The sequence below is a fragment of the Anser cygnoides genome, chromosome 1 (assembly GCF_040182565.1).
Source record: "Anser cygnoides isolate HZ-2024a breed goose chromosome 1, Taihu_goose_T2T_genome, whole genome shotgun sequence".
In the NCBI taxonomy this organism is placed as follows: Eukaryota; Metazoa; Chordata; class Aves; order Anseriformes; family Anatidae; genus Anser; species Anser cygnoides.
Genome location: NC_089873.1, coordinates 202,716,727 through 202,743,315, shown reverse-complemented (window position 1 = coordinate 202,743,315; position 26,589 = coordinate 202,716,727). Strand labels below are relative to the sequence as shown.

The 26,589-nt window shown below is 39.5% G+C and overlaps 1 protein-coding gene across 5 annotated transcripts in view; it reads left to right on the top strand.

The window, feature by feature from the left end:
* LOC106034164 (N-acetylated-alpha-linked acidic dipeptidase 2-like) overlaps nucleotides 1-23,307 on the top strand; it is a 41,213-nt gene extending 17,906 nt beyond the window's left edge. For all 5 annotated transcript variants that reach the window (XM_048076466.2, XM_048076469.2, XM_066989909.1 and 2 more), the window contains 11 exons: nucleotides 403-488; nucleotides 1,998-2,117; nucleotides 2,553-2,635; nucleotides 5,209-5,272; nucleotides 7,888-7,955; nucleotides 12,586-12,677; nucleotides 14,049-14,139; nucleotides 14,792-15,056; nucleotides 18,307-18,388; nucleotides 19,532-19,624; nucleotides 20,983-23,307. In XM_048076466.2, coding sequence (XP_047932423.2) covers nucleotides 403-488; nucleotides 1,998-2,117; nucleotides 2,553-2,635; nucleotides 5,209-5,272; nucleotides 7,888-7,955; nucleotides 12,586-12,677; nucleotides 14,049-14,139; nucleotides 14,792-15,056; nucleotides 18,307-18,388; nucleotides 19,532-19,624; nucleotides 20,983-21,172 — 1,234 coding nt within the window. In that variant the 3' untranslated portion in view covers nucleotides 21,173-23,307. The remainder of the gene's footprint in view (nucleotides 1-402; nucleotides 489-1,997; nucleotides 2,118-2,552; nucleotides 2,636-5,208; nucleotides 5,273-7,887; nucleotides 7,956-12,585; nucleotides 12,678-14,048; nucleotides 14,140-14,791; nucleotides 15,057-18,306; nucleotides 18,389-19,531; nucleotides 19,625-20,982) is intronic.
* Nucleotides 23,308-26,589: the final 3,282 nt, after the last annotated feature.

The following is a 26,589-nucleotide window of genomic DNA, read 5'->3' as shown; positions in this document are numbered from 1 at the left end:
CCAACTTCTATACCAATTCACATAACTGTGCTACAAAATCGTGGTGTATTCTTTATAAAATTGCAGTTATCAATTTGGTCAAAATGTAAAAACATTTTTAGTTACTGCATATGCTTTTCAGTTTCCTTCTCTACAATTGACCAATTGACTCCCATAAATAACAATTCAATAAATTCTGTAAATGTTTGAAACATTGGAGGTTAGACTGCTTAATAGGGTTTCTTTAAAGCCACTTTCTATCAACAGTTTAACATGAAATAAAAAATAGGACACTGATACAACATGACAGATATGCTGAACACACAAAGCAAAACAGAAGCACAAACTTTCTGGCTTACAAGCTGTGACTTTTTATTGTCTTCTCAGTCAGAGATGGTTACTCCACACTGTTTTTCATTTCAGAAAAGTCAGAATGCATGTTCATTCAAACAGTAAAATAACACGAATTTACAATGTCATCGGTGTCCTCAGAGGAGCAGTGGAACCAGGTGAGCATCAAGTGCTTGAGAATTTTAATTCCTTCGTTATTTTGTGCTTGGTGAATTGTTCTCATGTTGCAAGAAATAAAGTTTTAAAGATATATAGATAATATTGGAATCTGAGAAATCCTTAATAGCTTGTCCTGTCCCTCCCATCAGATGTTTTTTCATGAGCATTACCAAGAAGATATTTCAATAGGAATGCTAGAATGATAGGTGTCAAAGAATATTTTATGTTTCATTTTATCATAGGATTACAGCATTCATGCATTTTGTCTTAGAAATCTTAACACAGTGTGAACTACAGAAAACTAATGATGATTTGAAACCTTGACATCCTATATTGTGGAAAAATATATATAAAATATTTCTTGTCTTCATATATACCCTTCAATAGACTAAGTGAATGACTGAAGATTACCTTAAAAATACATTTCTAATGCTGATATTAAAATTAATTTGTTTGACACAAGTAGGGATGCAATCATAGACTCACAGAATTGATGGGAGGTTGGAAGGGACTTTGAAGATCATCAAGTTCCACCCCCCTGCCATGGGCGGGGACACTCCCCACCAGACTGGGTTGCTCAAAGCCCCATCCAGCCTGGCCTTGAACACCTCCAGGGATGGGGCATCCACAGCTTCTACGGGCAACCTGTACCGGGGCCTCACCACCCTCCGAGTGAAGAATTTCTTCCAAATATCTAATCTAAACCTACTCTCTTTTAGTTTAAAGCCATTCCCCCTTGTCCTATCACCACACCCCCTGACAAAGAGTCCCTCCCCAGCTTTCCTGTACCCCCCTGTAGGCCTCTTACAGAGGCAGACCTCTGTAAGGTGTCCCTGGAGCCTTCTCTTCTCCAGGCTGAGCAACCCCAACTCCCTCAGCCTGTCTTCACAGAGGAGCTGTTCCAGCCCTCTGATCATCCTTGTGGCCCTCCTCTGGACCTGCTCCAACAGGTCCGTATCCTTCTTGTGCAGGGGGCCCCATGGCTGAACACAGGGCTGCAGGTGAGGTCTCACAAGAGCAGAGCAGAGGGTGACAATCCCCTCCCTCACCCTGCTGACCACACTGCTTTTGATGCAGCCCAGGATAAGGTTGGCTTTCTGGGCTGCGAGCACACATTGCTGGCTCATGTCGAGCTTCTCATCCACCAGCACCCCCAGGTCCTTCTCCTCAGGGGTGCTCGCAATCCATTCTCCGCCCAGCCTGTGTTTGTGCTTAGGATTGCCCTGGCCCAGGTACAAGACCTTGCACTTGGCCTTGTTGAACTCCATGAGGTTTGCACAGGCCCACCTCTCAGGCCTGTCCAGGACCCTCTGGATGGCATCCCTTCCCTCCAGTGTGTCAACCGTGCCACACAGCTTGGTGTCATCAGCAAACTTGCTGAGGATGTGCTTGAGCCCACTGTCTGTGTCACTGACAAAAATGTTAAATAATACTAGCAGAATCAATGGAAATACAGATAATCTAAATGTATATTTAAGTAATTATTGATATTGTGTGCTTGTTTCCAGATAGATATATTATTTTTGGAGGTCATAGAGACTCCTGGGTGTTTGGTGGTATTGATCCAACTACAGGCGCAGCTGTTCTTCAAGAGGTTGTTCGGAGTTTTGGTAAAATGAAGATGGAAGGTAACTTATTTATTGCAGCCTTAAAGCGATGGATATGGAAAACAGCAACAATGAGGGACTATGCTGAACGTTCCCAGAAGCAGTTGTGTTGATTTAACTTTTCACCTCTGCAGAAAGTTGTAGTTCTCATTATGAAACATGCAAATACATTGAAGAATTGCACGTGTATCATTGCATCTTAGTTGGCTGAATTTATTCCCTCATGTCTCTCATCAGTAGAAGATTAACCTTTTAGGTGTATAGAATGAAAATTTTGCATTAGGAAGAAATGCTTCTGTAGTAATATGTTCCTCTAAGGGTTTAGAGAGGATTTTTTTTTTCTACTGCTATATCAATTAAGTGCTAATTTTTAAAAGTGATTCAATTAACTGTGTTGGTCTTTTACTAGACTTTCTAACTTGAGCTGAATTTTCAAGTTTAACTATGTGATTGCAGGTTGGAGACCAAAAAGAACTATTATTTTTGCTAGTTGGGATGCAGAAGAATTTGGATTGTTGGGTTCCACAGAATGGGCTGAGGTAAATAAAGAATAGTGTGAAGAAAGCATAACTTGGACGTCTGTTGCAGGAAGGTACAGAGCCCAGTGGTGTCTATCACTAGACTGCAATCAGTAACTTCAAATTAAAATTGGAGCACAACAGATTCCTCTTCAGGTGCTGCAAGGCCCTCATATATTTATGCAAGTTACCTATCTAACTTCTCACAGAAATACAGTTCTGCTGAACTACATCAGTTTATTGGTACTGAATGGTTTAACATTTTTTTTTGTTAGAATTTTATTTACAAGGCTGTATTTAGAAAACTTAGAGTTTTAAAAATCAGTACAAGAAAATATTTAAATATTGTTATTTTAATTTATTGGCATGTGTGTCAGTAAACTACAAAATTACATATCAAAATGACACAATTGGAGGAGAAAACCAGAACTGTGCTCCCAATACCAAAGGGATTCCATCGTTCTTCTGTTAACAAAGCTGTGATTTCTCTTCCCTTGGATTTGCACTCCCATAAACCATTCAGCTTCCAGGTGCAATTGACTCCCTGCATCTTATTATCAGTTAGTGGGACATTAGATAAAGAAAGCATAATTTAAAATTATTTAAATCGTTTAAATCTTTAAAATCATTTACTGAGGGATTTTAAAGGATTTGCTTTAAAACTTTATGTCACCAGAGCTCCACTGATGACAAAAATATAGTGTATATTACTCTTTTATTTGTGATTCCATTCTCTATCTGACTGTTCATTTTTTAGATACTGTCAAGAAAAAAAAAAAAAGAACAATTGTTTTAACTATGAAGAATATGAAAGCATGATACTTAAAAGATCTGTTTCTCTTGAGCAAGTCATGAATAAATTAGTTATTTTGTACTTGTTCTTGTATTGCTACTTCTGTTCTGCAGTGTTTCTTGTTTAATAATTTAATAGCTGGTAATCTATCATCTATTGCATTTCATGTGATGGCAGCTGTACTAGATTAGAAAGCCATAAGCACCATTCATATCTGAACCTCAGTGTTTTTATATTATTGTTTTCTTGCTTTATCTTGGTGGTATGCATTCCTCCTCTTTGACACCAAAATTAGATTTTAGTTTCTCTAGAGATTTTCCTCACAGCTTACATTTGTGTTTTCTGTAGCTGCCAGATCTGTCACCTACTAAATCTTGAGGAAAATTAACCCACTATGTTTACTGTTTTCTGTGATGGTAAAGTAACAAAAAGACTCTGCAACTGTGGCAACATCCTTTTGTTACATAAACGATCTCCATTGCTCATAAATGAAAGAATTTCATTATGTTGCAAATAACCTTTTGCACATATATAAGGCCATGTGTATGCATATCCAAGCTTACTTCCTCCCTTCTTCCCTTCATTTTTTTTGTTTGTTTGTTTGTTTCCAGAATCTTTTCTACTTCTTGTTTTAAAGATACCAATTGCATTTCAGAGTTATCACTTACCAATCCAATTTGCAGTTCACGTGACTTACAAATGATGAGTTGTGTTATAAATGGAATGAATCAAATATCAGTTACTAACCTAATTAGAATATCTATTACAAAGCCAAGATTTAGTAAAATACCACTTAGTGATTAGAATATCAATTTCAAACATAATTGCCAGTTTGCAAAAAATAAAGCCTGTGTGTGTATATATTTAGCATGAAAGCAATGTTTGGTTGACTCAAAACAGTCAAATTCATTGCTTTGATTCATCCCTTTTTGAAGTGGAAGAGTGTAGAAATGACAGCAATACCCAGTTTATCAGTTTATCAGTGTTAAAAGTGAGTTCAGTGCTGGAATCTGACATGAACAACTGGGAATTAAAGGCATTGAGGAATCCTAGATCATCTCACAGTCATATTTTGCGCATTCAAAAAGTGGTTGATCTTGGACTCTCTCCACTATGCCCAGGTCTCTCTGGTACTGTGGGCCCAGCACTGGAGCCAGCAGTCCAGGTGCGGCCTCACTGGTGCTGAGCAGAGGGGCAGGATCACCTCCCTCAGCCTACTGGCCGTGTTTGCCTCATGTAGCCCAGCACACCATCGGCCTGCTTAGCAGCAGGGCCCATTGCTGGCTCACGTTCAGCCTGGTGCCCACCAGGACCCCCAGGCCCTTTTCTGAGAGCTGCTGCCCAGCCGGGTGGCCCCCAGCATGTCCTGGTGCCGGGGGCCGTTCCTCCCCAGGGGCAGGACCCTGCACGTCTCCTTGATGAACGCTATGAGGCTCTTGTCAGCCCACCTTGCCAGCCTGCTGAGGTTCTTCTGGCTGGCAGCATGGCCCTCTGGTGGGTCACTCCCCTCAGTTTCATGTCTTCTGCATTATTTTTCCTGTCCTGTCTTGCTCCCGTGTGATGCAGCAGACAGACATACATTTTGTGGGTGGTTCCCAGAAAAAATTGAGTCCCAGATGTAAGAGTGAATTTTGTATGCCCAGATCATTAAGCCACCCTCAAATACTAGTATAATTAGTAAGTACATTGTGCTACTTCTCTGACATGGGTCTTAAAGGTAAGGTGGTAAAAAACAATGTACTTAATATCTTGACTAAATGTCACTAAATCAAAAGTAATAATTGCACTTCTACAACCCTAGGAAAATGCCAGAGTCCTCCAGGAACGGGCAGTTGCTTACATCAACACAGATTCTTCTATAGAAGGTGTGTCCTATTTTTAAACTCACTTTACTTTACGGATGTCAACTTTAATAGTTATTGTGTGTTATTTATTGTGTCCAGAGCTAGCAAATGCAAAATAGAGGTGACATTCAGCATAACTGTACCAAATGCAGAATTAAGTGGAGAGAACAATTTACATTTTCATGTTGCTTTCTTCTTGCAAATGGTTCCAACCATGAGCTGCAGTTGGCTGCCAGAATGCCTCCTCTAGAATTTAGTGTTCTGTGCTAATGAATTGAGCAGCCTGAATTGTAAAACTGCTTAAGTGCTTAACTGCTTTAGCTTTAATATACAATTACAGTTTTGATATATAACAGACTGTTCCTTGTTCTGTTTGCAGCTCCAGCTCAATTTACTGTGGAAGTACAGTATCTTGAGACACTATAATTTATTACAGTCTCAAGACAATTAGTGTCAAGACCTTGGGCTTACATTTGTGGGGGTGGGAAAACATTTTGTTGCTTTGGGACAGCGTAGTCACCTTTGTTCATTGCTATGAGCAGGAAGGCTCTGCAAGGAGTTACATACTATGGCAACACCGTCCTAGAAAAATGAGCTCTCCAGAGTGGTTCAAAAGAAAGAGATCCCCCATTATTGAATTTACTATGCCCTTCAGATTCTGAGAGGAATCTGGCATACAGGAATGATGCTTAGAAACTGGACTTTGGAAACTGGAGGCAGCACGGTGACCTAAATCAGAATAAGCAGGACAATTTCCCTCTTAAATTATTCTGAGCTTTATTACAGAGGGGCTTCATTTGCTATTGTCTATGCTGAAATAATAGTCAGTAGAGTCCTGTGAAGCTGTTCTGCACCATATCCTCTGTTATTTAGGGCATTGCTCTTCCCATGTTAAACCCAACTTATTTGGGCTTTCTCTGTGTGAATAAAATGGATATCAATAGGCACATTTAAAATTTTGTTTTATTCCTGTCAGCTGAAAATTCTATCTGTCACAAAAGGATTGGAGGGAAAGAAAAGCCAAACCCAGTTTCTAAATGCTCGGTTGGAGTTGGGGTATAAGGAGAGCAGAGCTGTTCCTTCAATTATGTAGCCTACATGCTGTGTAAAAAGTGGAGCAGAATTTCATGCCTAGATCTCACGGATGAAATAATAGCTTTACAACTACTTCATATTCTCAGCATGGATCATAACACTTTTTTTTTTTTTTTGGTTGATTTGCAGCCAACATGCTGCTGCATTAACAATTTTCTTCCAAATCTTAATTATTCAAACATGCCTTTTGTTTTATGCATTAAAGAAAATGCAAAAGTAAAACTACTGGAAAAGAAATACATAAAGAAAAAGAACACCATCTTCAGTGGACTGTTTTAAGTATCTTGGACTTCTTTCACTTCACTCTGAGCATCCCCTGTAGAGCCATAACATCCATATACTCTGGAATTACTTTGTTTATCATCACACTACAGTGCTTCTTGTGCCATGTTTTGAACAGCAAATTATTTCTATTGATTGTCCTTTAGCACCCAAGACAGGAATAGTGGGTCATCCTTTTAGGCATTTTTGTGACTCTAATTTTCAGTTCTCAAATATAGGCTCTCTTTGGAAACATTATTTTTACCTAATATTTTTTTCCATCAACGTGGGCTTTTCTGTAATTGTCAGTTGAGTCCTGTTGTGAGTGCACACCATGCAAAGGATGACCAAAAGGCCTAAAGCAGTGTCAAAACCCAGCAGCAGTGTTATCTGACAGCTTGTCTTTCATTGCGTCGAAGCCTTCTCACTCCCCTTTGCTATTGTCCATCCCAGCTGCTGCTGGGTGGCTGTAGCCTACAGAGAAGGTTGCTTTACAGCCTACCTACCTCAGTAGTGGCAAAAGTTTATTTCCAATGGGGCTCTTTGAGACAGCTTTGGGAGGAGATACCTAGCTCAAAATAGCCCCCAGGGAATGTTGAAACTTCATGGGTGTAAAGTGAAGAAGCTACAGCATGGTGGTAGAAGGGGATGTTCAGAAGAGAGTAGATGAAGACACTACTCTGCAGCTTTGTTGCCTTCTGTATGGGTGAGGTTTAATACTGAATTACAAAATGCCAGAAGTCTTACAAGTCTCTTACTCAGAAGATGACTTGTGTTTTTTTTTTCCATATACAATCTAAAAAAAAAAAAAATTGCAAAAGTTCTCTTCATGGTAAGAGAAGAAACAGCTGCATTGAGAAGCTTCTTAAAAAATCTTGCAAAGTAAATGTCAGTTCCTGAATGCACTGACTTATTTTTTACTTCTTTTTCTAGGATGTTACCACTGCTTCTGTTTAATACAAGCTTTGGGGAGCATGTGAGTGACAAGGATTTGTAGCAGATGAGGGACAGTTGGGCATATTCTAGAACTATGGGAAGGCTTTATTACATTACTGTGTATGTACCATAACCAATGCAATGCTGTTGTGTAGGAGCAGTAGCTTTTACATGGTGATCGAATAAATAGTCTGTTTCTGTATATATTCTAAGGCAAGATCTAAATTCTTTGCCTTAGAGTCAAGGAGAAGTTTGTCTAAGAAGGAACTGCAGGACTAATCCATTAGGAAGACGATGCCGATGGTATGCGGGGGAAGATTTCCATGTCTGTGTTTCATTTTCAGGCAACTACACATTAAGAGTTGACTGCACCCCTCTTCTCTACAGACTGGTGTATAATCTAACAAAAGAGGTACTGAATCAGAGTGTTTATTATTTGTGACTTTCTGAGAATGTAAAATTGCAAGTTTATTGGATAAAATTGGATTATTGAATAATATTCTTTTTACCTTGTAGCCATGCTGGAAGAATCTCGATCCTATCAAAATTAGAGTCAAATATCCCTTCAGTGGTACATAGTCCAGGCTCACAGTTCCTCAGTATTTGTAGGAAGGCTGAAATGTATCACTAATATAAGTGGAATGTTATTTGCAATATATAATAAGATAATATTATGTAGAGATAATTCTGATTCTCTCTATAATTCTATATAGATAAGTCCAAAAATAAATAAATAAATTCCAGATAATTAAACACTTGAGCAAAATCAATTCTCTAAAATAAGCATTCAAGGAAATAAACTGCATTTTACATTTTGATTTCAAGTGCAACCTATTCAAATCTAAAATCTATTACTTTTCACATTGGCAAGCTACCATTTTTTCTTGGTTCTACCCGATTCTTCTCCATTTCTCACTGAGACCCTGAAACACAATGATAAATATGAAAGGATTGAGTGGGTTTTGTAATAGGCCAGATGTGTGGATTTGCTTGACTACAAGTGGCCTTGTAGTACGTCTCCTTTGCTTTCACCTCTCAGCATGAATTATTATAAGGCTGAAGGACTGTGATCCACTAAGGCATGAAATTTCATTGGCTGTATAAGTTGTTAACCAGCTGAGGCACATAGCATGAGCCATTGTCGCTATCCTCATCTCAATTAAGTGAAGGCATCTCTGTCTGACTTAAGGAAAATAGGAAAATAGGCTCCCTTTAAAGGCAATGGGTAGAAATAGGATGAGATTCATCTACCCAAATGTGGTTGTCTACTCTTGTGCATACAGAACCCTCTAAGAATCTTCTTCCCCTGCTATTAAGGGAACCTAGGTGACTTGGTCTAATCTAGAAATCTGCACTGAAACTTCACTTGGTAGGATGGCTCCAGCTATGAGTATCCCTTCCCATAAGATGCATTCATTGTGAGTTATTTTCAGATGCAGTACATTTTCTTTTGACACTGGAAATGCCATCATGTGAACCTGAGGTGGTTTATCTATGCTGTTCCCTTGTTTTTCTTCCATTTTCTACATTTTATTTTCTTATCAACTCTTTTTATTGTACTCTTTCTTCCTTGCAGGGGAAGAAGCTGTGCTTGTTCAGTCATCAGCTGTCACACTTCGCACACTGAAGGGCAGTCTGTTTCACCTATACAAATTCCTATGTTCCTAGTGCTGCAGGGTCCTCGTCAGAATAATTTACTTTCTCTGTGCAGCAACCTGTTTACCCAGGGATCTATTTTTTTCTTTTTTCTGCAAAAAATAATCAAATTAAAATATGCTCTGGGGTAAAAATAGCATCTCATTCTTTGATCTAAAGTCAACTATTCAACTATTGCTGGCTTTGGGTAGGAAACTTCCTTTGACATACCATATGAAGTTCTTAGGGCTGGCATTTTTGAAAATCTTCTTATTCAGTGTTATTTAAGATTTAACAATAGAAGAGTAATATAAGCAACAGAAAACCTGACAACTACTTCATAATTCCACGCTGTTTCCTTGCTAAAAAGCTCCTAGAAGTACATTTTATTTATTCATATTCTTCATAGCTTCATTTGTTAAGTGGATGAGTTTATGGTAGAGAGCTGTCAGTGAGAAGTCTGACTGTTGGTTGAGTTCCTTAAAGCTACTGCTGGAACATCTTAGATTTTTTTCTTTTTCTTATTAGTTTCTTATAGACAAAAAAAAAAGTTTTTTTTTTCTTTTCTGTTTCTTTCACAGAGCAGAATTCTGCAACAGCATTCTGATTCTCTACTGTCCTCTGCCTTCCATACACATTCAATCACTTTGTGCAGTTTTCTTCTATCATATTGTCTCTGTCCAAAGAATCTCATTTGTAATCCTTTCTTTCTTTAGACTATTTTTTTTCATTGTTTTGGCAAATAAATTTAAGATACTCCTTGCCATATTTTTTTCTGGAGGAAAATTTTAAATTTTAAATTTTAAATTTCCAAACCATCTTTAATTTACCAGTGTTGATGTGTCACAAGTGACCTCCAGCGAACCATACCTCACCGGTTGTGAAACCTTTCTCTCACACCCTTTTGAACTTTCCTGTAAGATCATTAATAGAGGTTGTTGAAATTTTCCCAAGGAAAAAGATGGTCTGATGGACTCTGTGAGAGAAGTCAGGGATACCAAGGGGCATTTGTTGAAAGACTGCTTCTACCTCTGCCATCATTTCTGGTGGCATAAAAACATGTATAGAGATGACTGAGAGACACTGTAGAAATACGTTATATCTTTTCCTTGGTTCGCTGATTCTGGCATCACAGAATAAAATTAATGTAAGGGTTCAAACATCTTTATTCTCTGGAGCTTTAAAAATTCCAGTGAATTGAATTAGCAAAAGGGGGAGAAACTAAAGCAACATGGAAGCTTTATTTTGCAGAGGGATCTGCTTGTATTTAGGTAGCTTACTATAAAGATAACTAAGATCTATACCTCTGCTAAGCTGTGTCTTTTCCAATAATCTTAAAACAACAAGAACAAATAATAATAATAATAATAATTAATAATAAACAAACAAAAAACAACAACAACTAAATTCTGTAATGGCTAAAAGAATTCAGGCAAAATTATTATTTTCTTAGTTTTGATATTCTGACTGCAGGGCTGTTTTTGGAAGAGACTGGGAGGCTAGATGGACACATCAGAGCCTCAATCCATAAAGTCTTTGCATATGCTGGTAGCTAGTTTCTTGAATAGCCATAGTCAGAAGTCCTGTGTACCTTAGGAGTCCTAGTTAATTCTTGGAAACGGGACTGAAATGTTCCCTATGCTTTGCTTCAGACTTTTGCATGGGGTTGGATTTCATTCAGAAAGCCCAGTAAGTGAAAGAACATTAGTGCAGATGTGGGTGATTATGCATGTCTGAAAGAAAGTTATTTCTGTTCACATGGAAGAGTCCAACATCCAAACTTGGATGTTGGGTGTGTGTTCTTAGACCAAAATCTTTGACATACACCCCAAGAGCTCTTTGCTCATCCCATTTTATATTTTTTTTTTTGTGAACCACTTATCACCAAAAAACGTAGTGTACAGACGAAGTGTCATCTTTCAAGGAGTTCTGCATTTAAGTGTAGTCCTTAGCGTACAGATGGGATGTTTAGCAGTTGGCAATCTCTTTTGGCCCAGAAGTACTGCTAGATCTCTGAAATTGTTTCTCACCAGCCAACATCTGCAATAGTCCAACTCCAATTCCCCTGTTCTCTTCATCACTTTTTACTTTGCATTTGTATTTAAAGAACGCCATGTCTTCCTTGAGGTAGCAGTGAGCTTGTGCTGATTCTAGATTTGCGTCTAAGTTGGGCTGAATGGTTTTGACGTGACCACAGTTGTCAGAATAACATCTCTGCCAGAGCATGGAGTATTGTTACTCACATATGTCAGAGTTCAGCTTGCTCTTATTAATATGCCATTTTCAATTTAGCCATAGAACTTGACCAAAGTGCCCTGAAAATGACAGCAGTCAAATGGTTGCTTCACAAAGTTGTTATTTTTTTTTCTGCTAGTTGTTGCCATAACCCCAGAGGTCAGAATTCCTAGGATTTTCAATTTGGAGTCCGTATATTTTTCAGTGCAGCATTTAAGACTCAACAATACTGTGGGACTATGTATCTAACCATGCACATTTATGCTTTGTATTTTGAAAAAAAAAAAAAAATCCCAATCCTCTGCACATGATAGCCAAACTTATATTTAAAGGACCATGCTGGCTTTAGCCATAACTAACAAAGATTGATAAGTGTAGCTGGAGACTACTGGGCCAGACTTTTTATTTATGTGTAACTCTGCCACAGATTTTCTAACAGCTTTGGTCAATTGACATCCTACTGCTTCATAGTTTTCCCAGCTGTATTATGGCTGTACTAGTATTTACCTTTCCCTTCATGATTACACAGCTTTCCATTTTTTTAAGGTAGGGGTGGGACCTGCATTTGTACACACGATGTCTTGCACAACAGGGCTCCAGTCTTGGTTTAATTCCCCTGACACTGCTGTAATATAGTTAATGACTGGTTACGACCCTTCCTTCTAGCGTAAATCCTATACCAAAGAGCAGGCAAATTTCAGGCTTAACCTGTCGAGAGAATATTGTTGCTGTGTGAAGCAAACTTGTGATGGCTTAGGGCTCTCTTCTCCGCTTGCCTGCTGAAAGGATTGCTGCTGGAGCAGCTCCGTAGTGCTATTACGTGCACCTGTGCATGTGCATACACAGGGCTATAATAAAGTGGTAAGAAATCCTAGAAATCCCAAGTATTCTTCCAATTTCTTCGAAAAACTGATGGGTTCAAGCTAGTATCCTTCATCTTTTACCTTGCTGTACTGTCTGTGATAGGGTCCAAGTGCCTGTCAGATGCTCTTTACAGTTGGGATCCATAACTGTATAGAAGAAATGTAAATAAATGATGTGTACTTCATTGCATACAGCAACACTATTGATTAAGAACAATGCAGATCAATGCAGATAGCTGTAAATGTCTCCTTTGATACTGATTTCAGTTAGAGATACTTCCAGTGAGATTATAATCTTTTCGTCTTCAGATTTCAAGCCCTGATGAGGGTTATGAAAAGAAGTCTCTCTATGAGAGTTGGCTTGAGAAAGACCCTGCACCTGAAAATAATAGTTATCCCAGGTAAGTTGTTAATCTGTTTTTATTTTCCCAATATTTTAATCATATCATAGCATGGTTCCTCTACAGAATTCTTGAAGATGTATTGCTATTGATGACAGCAATACAAAACTTTTTAGTACATGGTGTCTCCAACAATATTTGATTTTAAAATCAAATAAAATTGTATGACCTTTTTTTTAAATGATGATCTATACCCACTGCAAGATGAAACCTCACACTCTTTAAATGCTTCTTATGAATAGAAGAGCAATCATGGAAGTGCAGGGCAGGGAAAGAATTTAAAGTATAGTTTAGTCACCCTACCAGATGAGATAATATAAGATTGTTAGGCTAAGCAAATGCTCTGTTGAAAAAAACTGCCTAGAGCAGTAGTTAAAAAGCTCTTATGATAATTATTTTTTTATTTATATAATGGATGTACATTAAAAATCTGTATTTGAAGGTATTAAAACTTCAAAACATTGTCTAAGCCTGTGACTGGCAGGGTTAAACCTTACACTCCCATAAGGTGAGTAGAACTGTCCCCTTGTGTGATTTGACCCAAATGTTCTGGATGTATGACCCTTGGCAATATGATCTTCTAGATTCATTAGACTCACTAAGATTTCTTCCTTTTGAAAAAGCCACTAAATCTAATCCTTCTCAGCTGAAACAAATAGTTTCTTGAGAAATGTATACTAACAGGAGGGCTTTAGCTGGATTATTTTTCTTTTTCTTTTTTTTTTTTTAATCTGAGAAATGCCAATTATTCTTCTGGCTAGACATTTAACCCTAAAACTTAATATAAAACTCAAATAAATATTTGAAAATGCTGAGAATATTTCAGGTTTATATTACTGTTTTTATTTTTCTTTTCCTCTGTCTTGCCACACCTACCCAGCAGATGGCAATATTTACTTGTAAGTAATAAATGCTAATCTTCTGCTGTGGAAATTATTTACCAGTCTTTGTACTGTGGAATATGCTAAGTATATAAACACATCTGTCTTTACATAGATTGCCTCCCAATTCTTATTAGTTTGGAAATAGATGTTTAATATTTTAAGATTGCAGAGGCTTATCTGATGCAAATCTACAGCTCTTGTGTATACTATGTACATTTTTTTCCTAATGTGGCCAGTGTCATAATCAGAGTCGCTACCTTTAAACGACTCTCCTAGTAATATTGGATACCGGATTAGTGTGTTGGAATAAAACCAGTTACAGTAATTAAGCTTGCTGCTCGTCTACTCTCTGATCTTACTAGTGTCCCTGGTGTGCCCTTCAGAAGCCTTGACCTCCATTTCTTTGAAAATCTACATTTTGCATAAGTTACTATAATATTATAAAATAAGTACTCCCTCTATGACATGTTGTCTTTTCTACGTATAGAATAAACAAACTGGGATCAGGCAGTGATTTCGAAGCTTACTTCCAGCGACTGGGAATTGCATCGGGCAGAGTGCGTTACACCAAGAATAGGGTAAGCCATGCAGATTGCTTGAAGGAGTTCAATAGGGCTGACCGGTCATCTTTTAAAAGCATTTATTCATAATTAGTAAAAAAAAAGCTTCAACATTTTTTTTTGTCTCATTTGTACATCAGTGCCATTTTTTAATTAAATAAGAAACCTATTAGCTTGGAGAATAAAACATTACAGTGATATGTTTATTTTATAGGCTGTCAAGTACTCAAAAGGATATTTATAGAATCTGTTTGGGGGTGTGTATTTCACTCCATCATACTATTAGAAGTCCCCTTAATATACACATCCTCCTTGATATTGTTTGGAAAGCCATGCCACATAAAAAGGATCCATGACTGAGGATTTCTGCGATCCAGAACTGCAGGCTGATTTCACTTTCAGTGGAGGCACTCTGTACAAGGGAACTGAAGTCAGGTCTGTGTAGATGGAGAGAAGGAAGCCTGCTCACTTAATCGTGTGTGACAGTCCATGGATTCAGGTTGTTTCATTTTCCTAAGATGAACACACAAAAATGGGAAGGATAGCAAATTGTGTTTTGTAGGAAATAGCTTTTTTGATTTGGATGCTGTGCAAAATATCGTACCATCAATAAAACCGTTAACTGCAGTTAGAATACATGGCACTGACAAATCTGCTTGCTCTTTTTCAGAAAGCAGACAAATTCAGCAATTATCCTGTTTATCACACTGTGTATGAGACCTTTGAGTTAGTGGAAAAATTTTATGACCCCACCTTCAAGAAACAGCTAACAATTGCCAAGTTACGAGGCAAACTGGTTTATGAACTTGCAGATTCCCAGATCATTCCATTCGACTGTAGAGATTATGGAGAAGCCTTAAAAGGATATAGCAATAGAATTTATAAACTGGCCAAGAAACATGAAGAACAGCTGAAAACTTACAAAGTGTCATTTGGTGAGTAATAGCCACAGCAGAATTTATTGAGTGCATTAATTAGAATTATGCAGAGACATGATATATCTGTTCTCTCTCTGAAACTGAATTCCTTTTCTGTTTCAATTCTGCCATCATAATAAAGAAAGTTCCTCTAAAAAAATCTTTCTAAACCTAACACAGTATTATCACATTATTGGTTAGATGAGAGAGTTAAAATAATTTTCATGCATGTTATTAATTATGTTCTTTATTACACTGCTCACGAGCAGTCATGAACCACAATCAAACGCAGAACAAAGAAATAGTATTGACCTGCTTCTCAGCCAGGACCAGATTATATTCTCTTGCTTAAAAGAAGAGGACAGGTTAAATGTTTGGAGCAACTGTCTGAAACCTGGGAGATGCAGGTGTCCTTTCCTCCTCAGCCAGAGGCTTAATCTTGGGAAACCTGCTTACCATCTGTGTCAGTGCCTGGTACCACATTTAGGCAACAGAAGCCCTCTCCAACTTCTGCATAAATACATTTACTGAGCACTTGAAAACATTGTGATGAGGGATATAAAATGGAACGGAAGAGGCAGAGTACTCTGGATCACAAACTAGGATAGTTTCCACAATCAATTTTTTTTTTTTCCGTCTGTGTCTCTTTCTTCTTTCTCCTTGCCTTGTTCACCCCTAGTGTTTCTGTACAATGGAGGATTTTCAGTCAGTCCTAATCCACCTGGTATCTGATGGACCCATGGGTTAGAGACATAAACTGGCTTTTCAAAGATGCAGTACTCGTTTGGGTTGTCTGAAACATGTGAAGTAATTCAAATCAAATCCTCACTTGGGGAAAACTAAAATGACATTTAAATCTTGTAATGGTTTAGGTGGAAAGTTCTTGAGTATTTTGAAAAGGCATACTTTTTTTTTTTTTTTTTTTCTTTTTGTAAAAAGGCTTCTTGGGACAGAGGAAGCCCTCTGTGATGGATTGTCTGGTCTGAGATATCATATAAGAGATTTATTTCAATACATTCTTGTGTTAACTGTAGCATATCATCTGGGGAAACATCAAGATTGGACTTTCTTTTTGCACTATTAGAACAACTACCAAATTTTCTGTTAAATAATTTATTTTCTTTGCTTGTGTTTCCTTCTCATTTCAGATTAGAACTTGCCCAAATTAATTTCCAATTGATATATATACTTTTATTCTTAGAAGCAATCTTTTTTTTTTTGTCTTTTTTTTTTCCTATCACTTAACTCTCTCCTTAGTAACTTTATAGACGTGGCATTTTGGCCATTTTTTTTTACAAGGTTTATTTTCCAGTCTTTTCATTATTTTCATGTCTCTTCTCTGATGCCTGATCAGTTTTGATTTATTTCTTCAAAAAGAAACTATGATTTTTATTTTTTTGTATAATCTATTGCACCAGAGTGCATTACAATGAATAGATAGCTTTTATGATACTTTGCAAATTGAAATTCATTTCACTCAGCATTTTCATAGAATTGCCTATTGACAGCACTGAATGTCAGAAAGCTGTTAATTAAGCCTGAATAAATCACGTAGTTGTCCTTCACAACAATTGAGGAAGTTTTTTTATTTGCCTTTGTATTCATATTTCAGCTGCTCCTCTGCAACAATGAACACTGGAAACCTTATTTTTTTTTCTCATGAAATACTACTTGTAATAATATGCTATCAGGAGCTAAGGTCTGCAGGGGAAGAAAAATAAATAAAATTGATGATAATATTTTTTAAAATAACCAGAAGTGGCAGCACTGAATAGTTCATGAACATGAGCACAAATTGTCTTATATATTTTCAGATGACCTTTCTTTTTTCTCTTAAACCCCCTCCTACTGCTTCTGAAATATAATCTGTTGCCTCGATACAGCCATGATGTCAGCCCTGTCCTCTGCCAAACTGATAACTACTACCCTGGGCAAACGCAGTTGCAGACAAGCACAGTCCATAAACAGGTTGCAGAGGCAAAATCTGTGCCTCTGATTATGTAAACTAAATAAAAATATTAATGCAAGAACAAGCAAGTGTGGGCTGGTGATGGATAAATACGTTTGCTGGAAATGGAAAGCAGATGAGACTGCAGAGCAGCTTTCAACAGGAGTCGTGGGAACAGAAAGCCTATGTGATTTCTAAAATAGCGTGATGAGTTTACCAGCACAGCAGGGCCTTGTTCCCCACGGGGGATGGGGTTTAGGAGATGACCTAATCCATGTTCTTGTGCAAAGGGAGGATACTCTGCTTTAGCTAAAGTTTCCTGAAACTTGTGGGCAAAATGTGCAAGTTGTGAAGCTATGTAATGAGTTGTGCTAAGGCCAGAAGTTCTCCTCCTCAAACCATCCACCTTCCTTTTGTTCCACGAAAACTAGCTGCAGAACTCGATACTTCTTCCCAGGTCTGTATCAAATTGACCCTTCCAGAGGAAAATCATCGCAGCTGACGTCATTAGCAGGAGAAGGTATCTGTAGCTACTTCTGAGGCCAAGCTATCCTACGTGGCTCAGACATGCTGCTAAGGGGCAGAGCAGGAGAAAGCAACAGGACTTACAGCCCAGAGTGAGGTGTAACAGGCAAAATTCTGGGGGACCAAGCAGCAGCACGGGATGGCACAGCGTCGTGGCAGAGACACCTCGCGGGCTGCACCTCAGCAAGCATGGGGCTTGGTAACTTTACCCTACCCATCTCTGGCTGTGCACCACTGTGACTTTTTTTTTTTAATGTTTTCCTCAATACTATTCAATAGCACGCTCTTCTCTTATGATATGAATAGGAAATTATGTTCCAAGAGGAAAATCCAGCTGCCTTTGCAGAGCCAGCTGGAAGAGCTGGTATTTTGATCTGTAAGGCTTTTTTTTTTTTTTTTTTTTTTAACCTAAACTCTGTAGTACATCCTGGTGTTAAAAGGGAAACAGCAGAGTTTTCCATTTGCAATGCCAGCGTCTTCTCCTTGGCAGGCAGAGACAAGATGTGGGCTTGGGAAGGCCGTATCCAGCACTCTGCTCTGTTGCTGGCGTAGTTCCACACTGTCCTTGTCTGTTACTGCTGGGAGTGCAGCTCTTAAAGTCTGCACGGGGGAAACTAATGGAGACTGAAAAACTAAACTGCTAGGAGAGACAAGAAAACTAATGCAGGTGTAACAGCAAAATAATGCAAGTGTAACAGAAAAACAAATGTAGTTTTGCTCCCCCTGGGCAGCTGAAAGGTATATTGGGCTCTGTGGATCCTCTGAAGTTGTTCAAAAAAGTCTGTCCTTCTCTAGATCCTCTTTTTTCTGCTGTGGTGAACTTCTCAGAGGCTGCTGCTGAATTTCACAGGAGACTTGAAAAAGTTGACAAGAAGGAGTAAGTCTGGAAAAATCTATCCCATCTTAGCAAAATCTCACCCGTGGTCTTTCCTTTCTTTGTCCAGGGGTGTTCCTGAAGCCCTCCATCAGCCTTTGGGTAGAGAAAGTTAAAAATGAAAACCATCTGAAGCCTGTGTCAGTTTGGGGTTTGCTCCTAGTGCAGTCTGCGTGTCTGGTCACTCCTTGGGGTGGCATTCATCTCGCTCAGTTTTTAGTTACCTTGAAGATATAATTACTTGTGCTGATTCCCTTTATATTTCACGGAGTGAAATTTGTATTTTGAAGGGGCAATTAATCACGTCTGCCTCAGGTACCCAGGGCAGCTCTTTCTTTCCAGTGACTACACAAGGAGCCTGTCTGATTAGCATGGACCAGAGCCCTTGAACTCTGAGACACGCAGTATCTGCCAAGATTAATTCTGCTTTCAGTGATGAATAGTATCGTCTGTAGAGCTTATAAATATCAGCTAGTCATTACAATTATTGTAATAAATGGAAAAGCGGGTAGCAGTGGAAATTTAAGTCTGATTGAGCTCTGTATTTAGACACCTAAGCTTCAGTGCTGTAGGTGACACAAATGTTTGTACTTTCAGCATGCCTTGAGACAGGGCAATGCTCCAGAGTATTTAAGACACCCACATGGTGCTTTTGAACCTGTGGGCCCTATGGGACTCCCATGCCCTTTGGGTGCAGTGGTTGGAGGCCAGGTGCTCCTTGGTACCGTGTATGGTACATGGTAGTTGTGTTTAGCCAACTGAATCCCATCCTTACAACATTGTTCTATTTATATATATATGTATGTATATTGTAGAGAGAAGTCTGGACCCTTGGTTTAGAGGTGGACACCAAAATCTAGATATCTTGACCTAAATCTCTACCTTCCTGTCCCTGCTGTTACGTGGGATCCTCCTAGTGCCGTGCAATACTAAACAAGTGTCTATCGAGTTGTCTAACACAGAAATCTGAATGCATTAATAAAACATGTATTATTTCCATTTGCAAAACCTCATCTTTTTGTGAAATGTAGACATTCTTTGTCACTTTTTTTTTTTTCTGTACAAAGAAGAGGAAAAGTGTTTGAATGAAAACGAGCAGTCCTGTTTCCTTATTGTGTGAAATGTCATTGTCTACATTTTCTGCAGTCCACTTGCAGTGCGAATCATGAATGATCAGCTGATGTTTATAGAAAGAGCTTTCATTGATCCTCTTGGCTTACCAGGAAGGAAGTTTTACAGGTAAGGCAACAAGTTTCTTAACTTGTCTAATTTTTTAACTGTCTAAAGCACTGTGGTTTTGCAGATGAATCCCAACCTCACAGGCTGATCAGCTGGACTGCTGTAGAGGCCCTATAAAGCCCAACAGATTCTGTTTCAGGAATAATTCAGTGACTTTGCAACTCCAAGGAGAGTATCTCCAAGGACAATTTTTTGCCTGCAACACCCTCACGGGCACTCTATTTTTATTAGCCTTGATAACTGTGAACTTTATTTGAGAGTATGTGATAGATACTACTTCTGTTACACCTTGTTCTTGTAAATCTGTACCAAGTGATGACTCAGTGGAGAAACAACTGTATGGAAAGAAAGGAAAGAAGGGAGTACAGTAAAAGGAAGAAGACAAGGACAGGTATGTTGTGAAGGTCAGGTAAAGAGAGATAGATGTCAGGTAAGGAGAGAGAGAGAGACTGGATAGAGTGTCGTCTCCCCTCAGGACAGACAGCACAGAGATCACAAGATGGAGAAAGGCCCATGGGCTGTGCTGGAGAATCCTGTCTCTCCCACCTTTGGCTGCTTCCCATGAGCTTAAACCCTTAACTGGTTATTACTGAAATTTTCTCTGTACAGGTCTGTGGGGCTGGAGAAGGACAATACTTTATGCACCTCCGTATCCTTTATAAAAGTGCACTGTAGTTATTAGGAACACTTGCTGGAAGACAGCTTTCAGCATCAGGTGTGTGAGCGCCTCCCTTTGCTCTCAGCATCCCCTAATGCCTGGGTTTTCCTAATGCCTGGGTGCATCTGACTCACTGCCTGATGGCTTTCACACCACGCCAGAAGCCCCTTAGGCAGGTAGAATTGAGAATCACGCTTCCAACCTCCTAGGATAAACTGTTGTTCACACTTCTGGAAGAATGAAGTGGTTGTTTTCTACAGTTCTTCTTGCTGGGTGTTAGGTAACATTTAGAGATTTTTTTTTTAAATATATTTTATTTTTGCTTGCATCTATTATTGCAGTTTTAGTATTTATTTCGAGTTGGGGGGCATCTTTTGCATCTATAAATGCGTTTCATTACTTCATGTGAACAAAATAAATTTGAAAATAAATCTGCAACTATTAATTATAAAAAAAAATAAAAAATTAAAAAAAAATTAAGCCATGGTTTTGCCCTCTTCAAGTCCAATACAATCACTTCTCCTCTGAAGAATCTGTGTTCTTCTCAAGAATTCTCCCATAGATTTTCCCCCCTCTGTTCACATTCCTTTCCCAGCTCTATCACCATTCAATTGCTCAATCATTTTTTGATGTTTCTCTAAATGTTTTTTTTTTTTTTTTTTTTTACTTAGTGTACCTACATTTTTTCCTTTCCCCACAGACATGTCATCTTTGCTCCAAGCAGTCACAACAAGTACGCTGGCGAGTCCTTCCCGGGGATCTATGATGCCTTGTTTGATATTGAAAGCAAAGCAGATCAGCAGGAAGCCTGGGAAGAAGTGAAGAGGCAGATTTCCATTGCGGCCTTCACTGTGCAGGCAGCAGCAGGGACACTGAAGGAAGTAGCGTAGGACGATGGCTTCGAAAAGCTGAAATAGCAAAGTCTGAATGCCCTGCAGTCAGGCTGCAGCGACCCAGGCTCTGCGAACTGCCTGCTGTACCTGAGCTCCGTCACACAGATGCACAGGTAGGGGGAGCAGGAGCTCTGTGCTCCAGCAACTCCGCAGCTAGAAATTACTGCTTCTCTGATACTGGCAAAACTGTAACTTTAAGAACAACCCTGGATGGAAGACAATCTGGGGGACAAGCGGGTGGGGAGAAGGAAGATTCAATTCCCAATCAGATTTTTTTTCTGAAAGATCTGACAGTTTTGAGGCCCCACATCTTTTGGATGTACAATCCAGTTATTTGCAAAACTGTCAGCAAATCTTGCCCGTAGCACTGAACAACACCACACATTTCAGCAAAAAAAAACACAAATGAAGCACATACATCTCTCTCAGCGCATACATTTCTCTTGCTCTGCTGATTGCGTTTATCACATAATACACCAAAAGTATCTCTATTTTAGTACCCATTCTGCAGGACTGGTGAGCGCTCATTTTGCAGACTTGCTTTCTTTTCCTAAAAAAAGAAAATAAAATAGTGGCCCTCTGGCTAATTGCCGAAAGGGCTACCAGCCTTTCCTCATAACCAGAGAAAACAGCTGCTTTTATGCAGAAATCCAAAACCATGATATTGGGGATTTATGCAGAGAGCCACAAACAGCGAGTGCAGTGAGTGTCCACCCCTCTGAAAATCACTGTGCACCTCCCTCCTTAATTTACACTTTGGAAAATAGAGATTGTGGGGGGTAACAGAATGGATGTCCCTGCTCCTTTTGGTGCTTTCACTAGTCTCAAGCCATTGGCAGCTTTTTTTTTTTTTTTTTTTTTTTTTTTTTTTTTTTTTTTCCCCCGGTGGAGCTTTTTCATGCAGAGATGTCTCCTTCCAGTTGAGGGAGATGGATGATAGTGTGAGCGTGTGGTTGCTACTGGCATGGGGCTTGAGATTATGGAGTAATTCTGTCTTCTAATAAGACCTGAGACAGCTTTCCATCAAGAGCTGCATATAGATTCAAAGAGAAACTGAAATGCATGAGAAGGATAATTGTACAAAACTGTTTAATTTGTAAAAAAGAAAATAAAGAATTGATTCTTGCTTCATTTGCCCTTTAAATGTACTTCTCATCCACTTGCTTTACAACTAATAAAGTTGCAAGAATTTTATTAAATCACATTCCAATTTGTGAGGGAGCTGATAATAACCGGTATTTTCTCTTATGTAAAATATACTACAGCTTATCTCACAACCATAAATTGCAGCAGGTTGTGGGAATAAAATGCTTTCTGTTTTATGGGGAGTAGAACAGATGGGGTACTAAAAAAGACAGAACTGAGAAACGGGGCAGTGGACCTAACAGCTACTAGGCTACCAAAAGAGCCTCTCATCTCAAATGCCTTGAATTCAGGCAAAGGAACCAGAAATGCCAATTGTTAGTCCTTTGGGAAGTTGGCTTGAGGGGAAGATACCACCCAGAAGTGCATGTGTGCATTGGCATCACTTCCATAAGCATCTCTGAAAGATGAAGGACTGTGTACCTATGGATACCGTGCTCGTAATCCACTGTTACTTTGCTTTTCACATATCAAGCCTGTTGCACCCAAGGAGACCACACTTCCACAGTCCATCCCTTACCTTTTCCACTGAAAAACGCAGTCACCTTAGCCCACCTCGTTAGCATGCACATAAGAGAGCATTAGGTAGCACAATGCTGAGGACACCAAAACAGTGACTACATTTTTGTGCTCTTTACTTCTGCCTAGCGGAGGCAACCCATTAAATTTGCTCATCTCCCTGGGGAGCTGTCAGTGGTCACTGCCCTAGGCGCTACCAGAGGGTAAGGCAAACAAGGAATGTCTATAGAAAAAGGAAATATCTGACGTAGCATGCGTTCGTCTTAATTTACAAATATCTCAGTAACAAAATAAACCACCTCTCACTTGAGGGAACAAATGTTTCTCCAGTAAACATACACTTGCAGTGAAAGTTTTTGCAGCCCTGTGCCATTACATTGCTGCTACGAAGTAGCGTGTTCTCTCTTGTTGTTTCCATGTGCTGTTTGGAGCAGTATAAAGAAATTAAATCTCACAACAGAGTAAGTGCACAGCTGGAATCCATTGCTTCCTTCCTCTTCTTGACTTTATTAGTAACTATTATGAACGTATATACATCCTGAAAACTGTATGAAGTAGCTTAAATCTCGTTCTCTTCCTCTCTACTACATTCTAGAGGTAGACTGATTACCAAACCCATAGAGGTCCCCTATTCATGTGCACTTGATTGAAACCCATGAAAATTAATAAATATATCCTTTAAGGTTTGATTGCTCTCCTCTTTGAACAAAGGTACTGATTAAAAATGTCAGTCGTGGGTCTTTTGAAAATAACAAAATTGCTTGAGAGCAGAAATAATTTATCCTGCAGTGATGCCATTCGGGGTTAAGAGCTGCTGTGCAGCATCTGCAGGGAGAAGCTACACAGTGACCCCACATTAATCCTGAGAAAAACAGCAGCAGGAGGAGATTCTGGAAGATGCCAACAGGGTCTGAAAGGGTCTGTTGCCATCACACCCCTGAGACTTAAAGTATCTCCAGTAAAGTACAAGTGACTGCTGTTTAACCCCGTAATTTAGCTGTGTCTATAGCACGGTTAGATTTCAGCTCTGAGTAAAGCTCAGCAGGGACATCAGTTACTGCTGTTCATCAGCAGAAGGAACTCGGCCTAAATGATTTAGGCACCATCTGTCCCACGGCTTGGTTCTGTACTTGGGCCAGCTGTAATCCACGAAGTCAAGGCAGCTCATGGCAGTGCCATCAGTGTTTTTCCTGATGGATCTGACACCTTTAAATATTTTCTTCCTCATCCAAGAAAACTTACGTTTGTTCTTCAAGTCAATGTCAGGCACAGCCATTTTTGGGATGGAAGCCCTGGGGGAGCTCCAAGAATGGAGGAGGAGGAAGAGGAGGAGAAAGGGGAGATGGAGGAGAAAGAAGGAGGAGGACTGGCTTGCAAAGCACCTCATGTAGGAGGGGCTGGACCTGGTTCAAGTAAACGTGTATTACAATCTTCCATAAAGGGAAAGAACAGGAGCAGCGATAATGGGAAAAGCATTTCACAGGAGGGGATCAGATAAGAATAGACCTGCTATGTTTACATGGCACCTTCCCCAGATGTGCTTTGCTGGCTCGCTTGCTGACAGTGAGCTGCTGACGCATTCCTGAGGCTGCCATCCACATTATCTCCAAACTTGGCTGTATTTTTAGAAGGAAACTCAAGCCACAGTTGCTGGACACAGCAACTGTTGTGGCAACACATCCTTAGGTAACCCGTAAGCAGTAGGACATCAGGCTAGGGAAGCGTGGTCAGCTGCGAACACTGGGCACTGAAAGACTTAGCTCCGAGATCACTTTTCCCTTCTGATTTTCCTGGAACCAAAACACCTCCCTCCTGAACAGAGCCACACTGTTTTGCTTCCTCAGCTCTCTGCTTCTCTCAGGCCACGTTTCCATACTCTTTCCATCTGAGCCTGCATGCTGTCACCTTATGCCTGCCCTAAAACTCCATCTTCAGCCCACAGTTCAGAGAGAATTATCTTGGCCCCTGGCCCTACGGAAGTGCAGGAACTGCACTGGTGTATTGTCACCCACTGCCAGGGCAGAGGAGTAAAACACAAGCATCCCCCCCTGTCCTGTTAGGGGCAGAAAGAAACACTTTACAGGTAAAGCCAAGTTTACTGTTAGTGTAATTAAAATTTTAAGTGTCCAAACAATTTTTATCTCAGTCTATTTATTATAGAAAAACTAAAACCAGTTAAAACAGTTATATACTGCCTAGTATCTACCCCTTCCACTGCCTTGCTGGGTCCTCAGTTTGAGCTTGATTGAGCGTGGGGTGGGACAGCTGCAGCCAGTGATCAGCAGTCCCAAGCCCTTCACAAGGAGTATGGGATTAATGCTTGCTTTTTCCTCATCCTGGTGTCTGTTTGGGGCTACTACCTGTTTCCTGGCACACCTTGCACCCTGTGCCACAGCTTTCATGTCCCCTGATGTATCAGGCTTTTATTCCTCTGCAGTGAAATGTGAGGGCCGCGAATACGTTGCTCCACACAGAGTAAAAGCCTGTTACTATTAGCTATATCAAAAATATTTTTATACCATAAACTATAAAAGGAGAATCAAAGATAAAACAAATGAGGCAATAGCCTGGTCATCAGAAGATTATTAAAACATTCAAATGAGCTAACACAGATCTCCAGGCAGGCGATGAGCAGTTCAGACAAAGCAAGCCTGGCAAGTCCCAAGGCCTTTCAGAGCTGGAAGGAGCTGGTGCCTTGCTACCAGCTGTGGCAGTGCTGTATTTATCGAGCTGTAAGCAGGGACCTGTACTCAGGGACTACCTGGGGGGAGAGCCCAAATTTTCCAGAGAACACTCAGTAAGGACAGCTACTTATACGTAGTCTTACACATACTTTGTATATAGTCTTGGCAAGTCTGAGAAATGGGGTGTGAGAAAGCTTTTTATTTCTTTCACATTTTCTAACCAGCCCAGTTCACATAATTCAGCCTGATTGGATTTTGCTTTCACAAATATCAATCATTTTTAGCCACCTGGAGTCTGACATACGATTGCCTGACTGAGGGCTATACATTTATACAGGACTCTGAGTGTAACTGCAGAACTCAGCACTTGCTTCTCAGGCAGTATTACACTCAGTTTTGTACCAAAAACCTATTACCAGATTATGCAGAAGTTCTGACATATAAACAAGGTCTCACTCAGTGACAAAACATCATCTCTCTCATGGCTAGTGCTTGTTCTGCAGACAACAGTGAGTACCTAAAATGCGTAGAGGGAAAATGAGGGCATAAGGCGCTGCCACAATGCAATACTAACATATTTACATTACATCCAAGCTAATAACAGAACTGTGAAATGAAAAAACTCACAAAAACGACATGTGCTTCAGCTTAAGAACCATACGCTCAGTGGTGCTGCCACTCAACCACATCCAGGTTTTACACCAGTTTTCACTGGGCAAACCCAACCACTCTGCAGTTTTCAGGCCCTGTGGATCAATATAATGGTGCAATAAACGAAACAGTCTGTGTTTTAAAGTAAAACATTATTGGGGAAAAATAAAAAGAAGAAATGCTTCAGTGCCACTGTGCTCACAGCAACAAGGTGAACCTTTATGAAAAAAGGGGAAAATTACAAAGTTCTGTGATTTCAAATATTCAGTGCTTTAGATCATTCACAGTTGAAGTTGCTGCTTTGTATTAACCTTCAGTCTTAATGTGTTTTCTACAATTTATATTGTATCTTTCAAAAAATATCTGAAAACCTTTAAGACTTTAAAATTATTTTCCAACTACATTTAAACATACTCC